The following is a 6225-nucleotide window of genomic DNA, read 5'->3' as shown; positions in this document are numbered from 1 at the left end:
GCTGCTTCTCGGGAATCTGTAACATCAGTGATTGACAGCTGGATTTTCAGCCTTCATTTTTCAGTGTGTCGTCTCCTTCCCACACCCTTCCACATCAGACACCCCAGTGTAACTGGCCCACACGAACAGCTACGCAGCCCTCGGTTACAGTGAGAAATACCACGATACCGGTAAGATTCCGAGCTGTACAAGAACAACACACTGATACAGCACTAAAATAGACAGACATATGATTTTATTGTACAATTGATTTTGGCAGGATTTCAAAAGCTGTATACAATACCAAAAAGATAAATACAAAACCACGTTCCAGGGCAGCTTGACGATTATTCGCCAGCAATGTACAATCATTTGGCTGCCCGCTGCGTGCCTTCTGTACCAACGCACTCATTTCCATTTCAGGGGCAGGCGATGCCGAGCGTATCCATCACCATCACGATTGCTTGGAGAGGATCCACAATTTCTGGCATGTTGTCTTTTCTCAACACCCAGTCTGGTTTAATTCTGTGGAAATAACAGTGGTTTATCGTTAAAATGGTATTTTGTCGCTGTAAAAAGTGCAGACTAATTTTTAGGCATGTACCTTGACACTGTGTTTATTCTTGGAATAAAGGAAAATGCGCTACTTGAAGAGTTTGTCTTCTGTTTCACAAGCATTCTCTCTGCATCCATCCTGCACTTACGAGCTGTAAGCTTATAGAGGCTTTGAATGCACGTAATGACTCGTGGTGTGCTTCGGATTTCCTGAGATAAGGTGAAAACAATTCATTGTTAGTTCTAAGAATTTGAAAGTAACTTAAACTTAGAAATCTGTTTTGTTCAATACAAATAGAGCATTTTTAATGTAAGCCAAACTTCTACCCCAAGGTACGGTGCGACTGCTTTAAAACCAGCACGCTGACTACCGCTGCTGTCCAAATATGTGCATGGAACGCTCCCTGAGTCTTCAGAGATTTCTATAAGCGCAATTCAAATGTTAATCATTTCTCATTTGAGATAATCTCATTATGTCTCCGCTGTCTGTCTCTAACAAGTGGGACTGGGAGACAAATCAGTGTTTCTGTGCATCTTTATGTCAAATCAGAGAGTAACACCGTGGTTGGAAGTGACTGAACGACCAAAGCGCTCACATGTGATGGATAAACTTGAATAAAGCTGATGATGCCTATTTACAGCACGGATCACAGACTGCTCTAGTTGTAAGAATGAATAATCTTTGTGGTTTTTTTTCCAAAACCAGGTTAGGTCTCTGTTACAATCCAGTAAGTCACACGAAAACATACACAATGTTGCTAGGTTTTAATGACATTAAAGATTTTAACTGTATCTGAACAGTAACGGCAAGCTCTCAGAAGCAGGGGAAAAAAGTAAGCACTTTATTTTTTACAGCAGCAACTAAACTTTACGTAATGCAAAGAAACTGATAGAAATTCACCAAAAACCTTTTTCAAGTAACAAATGCAACATCATCATCTTGCAGATATTGCGGGATCAAAACCTCGGTGTCATACCCTGAGTGACTCAAGCAGCGCTGGCTACTGACTGTTTGCACCACCCTGGAATTGCATTTCACCACCGACAAAGTTTAGTTATAACAGGTAACAAGTATCAGGCACGGGGAGGAAAAAAATCACCCGCAAATACACATAATGCCAAAACATAAAAGAAAGAGCAAAAAGTAACAATAAATCAAACATTACAAAGAAGACTCCAGGCCTTACCAAAGCTCTCTTTGAGTCCTTTGAAAGGATGGCCAACAAACAACAAGTCTTTGTGAAAATGCTTCCTCCTTTCTCCGAAATTTTGTCCCCAGCTTTCCCTCTGTACATTTGCAAAAGGTCCAGTAATGTATCTACACAGTTGTCTACTTCGTATACTGCTTGAGTGGTTTTTTCATACTGTTAGATCAGAAAGAAATAAGAGATCTTATATAGAGCGAGCTTCAAATTACTTTCCTGACGAGAGGAATTTGCACAATCCATATTCTTCCCTTGACTAAGTCTGTGGCTTGTCTGCCATCTGAGTGACAAAAATCACTTTTGCACGTCACGCTGTTCTAACAAGGTCACAAAAAACTATGCTTTTTGCTTCCCAGCCCCTTAGAGAAAGATCCCCAGGGATGGATGCTACATTTTAAATAATAATGTTAGAATGTGAACAGAATAATTTAGGAATAACTGTAGCCTCAATAGTCTACTTATTCCTGAAGTGATAAACAAAGTATTCAAACATAACTGTCTGTAGGATGGACATACGATTGAAAACCTGCGTTTGGCAAGTTTATTTCCAATTTCAAAATTGAAACGACTCCAGCTTTAATTATTTATTAAAATAATTCTGTAAGTTATCTATTCTATGACATGGATTTGAACAGGTAGTGTATCTTCAGCAACGTGTATCTTTTTTCCTTTACAGATGTCACAGTTCATGCCAATTGCAGACAAGTCCTATCCCTCTGGTACACAGTTTTACACATTTCCATAGTTTCCTGCAGTACTTGGGATATCCTGCAATGTCACCTCTTAAAAGTAAATTTCATTACTTTCTGCCCATGAGAATGTCTACATTTACCAAATATAGTAACTATGTTTTACTTTCCTCAAGTAAATAATTAAACCTCAGAAATTGTTTTATTCTTCAAAATTAGTAATTTTATTTTCGATCCATACAGAAATTTTGCAGAGAACTGAAAGCAGCAATAAATTCGTCTATTGCTTAGAAACCCACTACAGAAAAAACAAACTTACCTTTGAAACATTAAGTAGGACTTGAATTGAATATCTGATCACATCCATACACGGAACACTCCGGTTGCAGCTTCGAATCAGAACAAAAATAGTGAAGATCGCTCTGCTCCGGGCCATATTTTCACAGCAGAGAGGGGAGAGCCTGGTAACAACCTCTGTAACAGAGAAAAAAAAACTCGCTAAAGGCTCCGAAGCACAAGCAATTTGTTTTCAAAGTAACTGGGCTTGCTTTTATGTTAAAATCGAACTCTCAAAGAGGTAAGCACCAGTTTTGATTTAAGCGCGTCTTTCTAATAGAACAGTTGTAGTATTTCAGATTAAAAGTTAAGGACACCAAACAATCCGAACAGAACTTTTACGGACAGGAAATACAGCTGACCATAACGTGACGCATTACAAGGACGACCCGCACATCAGAGCGATCGCACAGGACTTCCTATCTGTACACAAGCCTTTTAATTTTGCTCTTAACAATTATCTAATTTTATTCTCGAAAAACGAATCACATCTCTTTGAACACACGAAACTCACTCGCTTTTCAAAATCATACGGAAAGCATTAACATCATTATGAACTTTTCCCGGCAGAACAGTTCCTAACTGTCATCCTGGAAATCTATCGGTTACACCGCAGGCTGTACTGATAGGACAAGGGAATTACAGTTTCAAACTAAAAGCGAATAGATTTAGATTAGAAATATGGAAGAAAATCTTTACTGTGAGGGTTGCGAGGCAATGGAACAAGTTAACCTGAGATGTGGATTGCCAGAAGTGTGCAAGGTCAGAACGGACGGAACTGTGAGCCGCCTAATCTAGTGGAAGATGACCCTGACCCACGGCAGTGGGACGGAAACTTTAAAGTTCGTTTGCAACCCAAACCGTTCTGTAATTCTGTAATGAAGTGAAATACTGACCTAGATGCTTCAATGCTGCAAGAATGTAAGAAATATGTTTGTATTTTAGAAGGTATTCAATAGCAATTGAGGTTCTGTTGCACAGTTTGTTTTCTTCTCTGCTCTTTCTGTTAGCCTTTTCCAAACTGAGCCTTAAAGCTTTAGTTTTTGCAGTGTCATTACTCTTTCTCCAAGAATATCCTCTCCACAATGCCTGCAGAAATGGAATTTCACAAAGACAAAAATAAACTTGCAAATAAGTAGAACAGGTAACAGAACATCTACCAGTGTTCCAAATCAATGTTACGTAAATCTAATCAAGCATTTAAATACTTTGGTTGCTCATTTTTAGATAACCGCCTAATAATCACATTCGGCGTTTAATCTTCCAAACACAGCATCTGCAACATGGAAGACCAAAGCATACCTGCATGTATACATACACCATCCAAAAACTACTCCCTCGTAAGTCACCTCAAACAGTACCTGCTCAGTATTACTGCACGGTCTGCTTGTATTCAATTGGATTGAAACTGATTTGGCTTGTAATTTAACTGACAAATTCACAAAGCAAAGTAAACTTTTCAGAGGAAAAAAACAACCAACCAACCAAAAGAGATCTGTTTATAAGAGGCGTTCACCTGAAATCGAATTATTCCAACTGCGATTTTTCTCTTACGTCTGCAGGCAAGGAATCTTCGTACATTTCGCTGGATGACGGTGGCCGCGTCATTCCTGCGATTTAGCCAGCCTCGGATCAGACGCTGACATCGAACGATTCTCTGATAATCTCTTTGAAATCTTTTCTGTTGCATTTTCGCTCGGAACCATTTCTGTTTAAAATTAAAATAGCTTCAGATTTAATACAGACCTCTTCCTAAGCCCCATTTCCCTTCCAAAACAAGCACTGATAAAAAGTGAAAAACAACTTTTGACAGATACAGGCTCTAAAAGCTCCTAACATTCACATCACATCTCAGCTGTGATTGGCCTCGTGGAAGCAGAAACGTGTGACTGAAAAATGAAATCTGAACTAGCAGCAGTTAGGGAAGCATTCCCTTTTCTCTCAGCTGGAAGGAGAGAGAATGTGCTGACAGGACAAGGGAAAGGGTGCACAAACTGAAACAAAAGAGGCTCTGACTGTCATGAAAAACTACCGTGCAGGTGACTAATAACTGGAACAGGTTTCCCAAAGAGATTGTAGATCTCTCTCCTTGAAGATCATCAGAAGCCAAATAGACATGCTCCTGGATGGACCTACTAGGCGGAGCTGGACCAGCTGACCTCCGGAGGTCCCTTGTAATTTCAACCATGCTATGGATCTGCAAATTCATCCCAAGGGCTGTTTCTTTAAGTAGATGCGCTTTGTCTCATGAGCATTACAGGTTGTTGTGTCTGATTTTTCCTACTTCTGCTTCGCTAAGACAGCACTTAAGATTATTTTAGCAAGACCGGTAGACAAAAGAAATTACACTTTCCCATCTACCCTCAGCTTTGAGCTGTTTAAGCCTCCATCGTCTGCTAACACCCACTGTATTTTGCTTAGCTGAGTATAAGCAGCATTTTTTAATACACTGTCATTTCTATATTACCTTTATTTTTACAAATTAAGGGACTATTGTGCCTTAGTGCAACAGTTCAGCAGACTACGTTACACAAAATTATCTATCTTTAATTACATAAAATAATTAGACTGACCTGTATTTTAACAACTGATGAGATATGGTTTTCTGCTAGCTTGTAGGAGAGGTGCATCCTATAAGCCCTTTGAATTTTAATTGCAGAAATGTGATGATATGCAGCCGCTATAAAACAAAGCAGTCTCTTCTTTTGTTTCTGTTCTGAGAACTGTCGGAAGAAAACGGATCAAAGCATGTCATTAATTTGCATACCCAGAGGCAGCTGACTGACGTGAAGAACAATGCACACGGCCAAGTATTCTTCAGCATCTTGCTGAAGAATGACCTCCAAAGTCATCACCTCAGAACTAAGTATGCTGCTATCTTTCCTCATTCCCAGGTCTCTAATCTAAACAAATACACAGCAAAGTCATTGTCAGAACAGTTTCATTGCAAGCAACGATAATCTGACCTCTGACCCATATAATTCTCCAAGCAGACAACACGAATCAGAGTTTAACAGTTTGAGCTCTTTTCTTGCCAGACAAAATTAATGCTAAAATTGCTCTGGAGTATCTGGAGATACTTTACATCGAGAGTAATTTTAAAGTGAAGTATACTAACCTTTTTCCTGACTAAATAACCCCGTATAAATGCTTGTAGTTTAATGGTAGCTCTTCTGATTTTGTTGTATTTCATAAATTGAAGCCTGCCCTCTTGCCAAGCCCTCAGATGTTTCTGGATAGTCACAGCGGCAGCTATTTGTTGATTAAGTTTCCTTCTCTCCTTAAAACATCTGTATGTTCTTTGGATCAAACATGCAGCTTTGTGCTTCTGAAAAAAAAAATAAAAAATAAAGAGTTAATTGAGGTGGGGTTCATTCCTGTTGCAATCAATATATGTCTTAGTCTTTTTCTTACGATGGAAATTTTTTCCTATAAATGAAACTTAAAAGTACACAAATAAA

The 6225-nt window shown here is 39.0% G+C and overlaps 1 protein-coding gene across 1 annotated transcript in view; it reads right to left on the bottom strand.

The window, feature by feature from the left end:
- Positions 1-262: 262 nt before the first annotated feature.
- The window catches only part of ASPM (assembly factor for spindle microtubules), a 29216-nt gene continuing 23253 nt past the window's right edge, over positions 263-6225 (bottom strand). Inside the window, exons 23-29 of the mRNA XM_072343360.1 lie at positions 5338-5487; positions 4281-4472; positions 3661-3853; positions 2748-2902; positions 1722-1898; positions 584-744; positions 263-504 (exon numbers count right to left, since the gene is read on the bottom strand). Coding sequence (XP_072199461.1) covers positions 399-504; positions 584-744; positions 1722-1898; positions 2748-2902; positions 3661-3853; positions 4281-4472; positions 5338-5487 — 1134 coding nt within the window. The 3' untranslated portion in view covers positions 263-398. The remainder of the gene's footprint in view (positions 505-583; positions 745-1721; positions 1899-2747; positions 2903-3660; positions 3854-4280; positions 4473-5337; positions 5488-6225) is intronic.

Source organism: Excalfactoria chinensis, chromosome 8 (genome assembly GCF_039878825.1).
Source record: "Excalfactoria chinensis isolate bCotChi1 chromosome 8, bCotChi1.hap2, whole genome shotgun sequence".
Lineage (NCBI taxonomy): Eukaryota > Metazoa > Chordata > Aves > Galliformes > Phasianidae > Excalfactoria > Excalfactoria chinensis.
The sequence above is the reverse complement of the archived record's forward strand: the minus strand, read 5'-3'. Positions and strand labels throughout refer to the sequence as shown.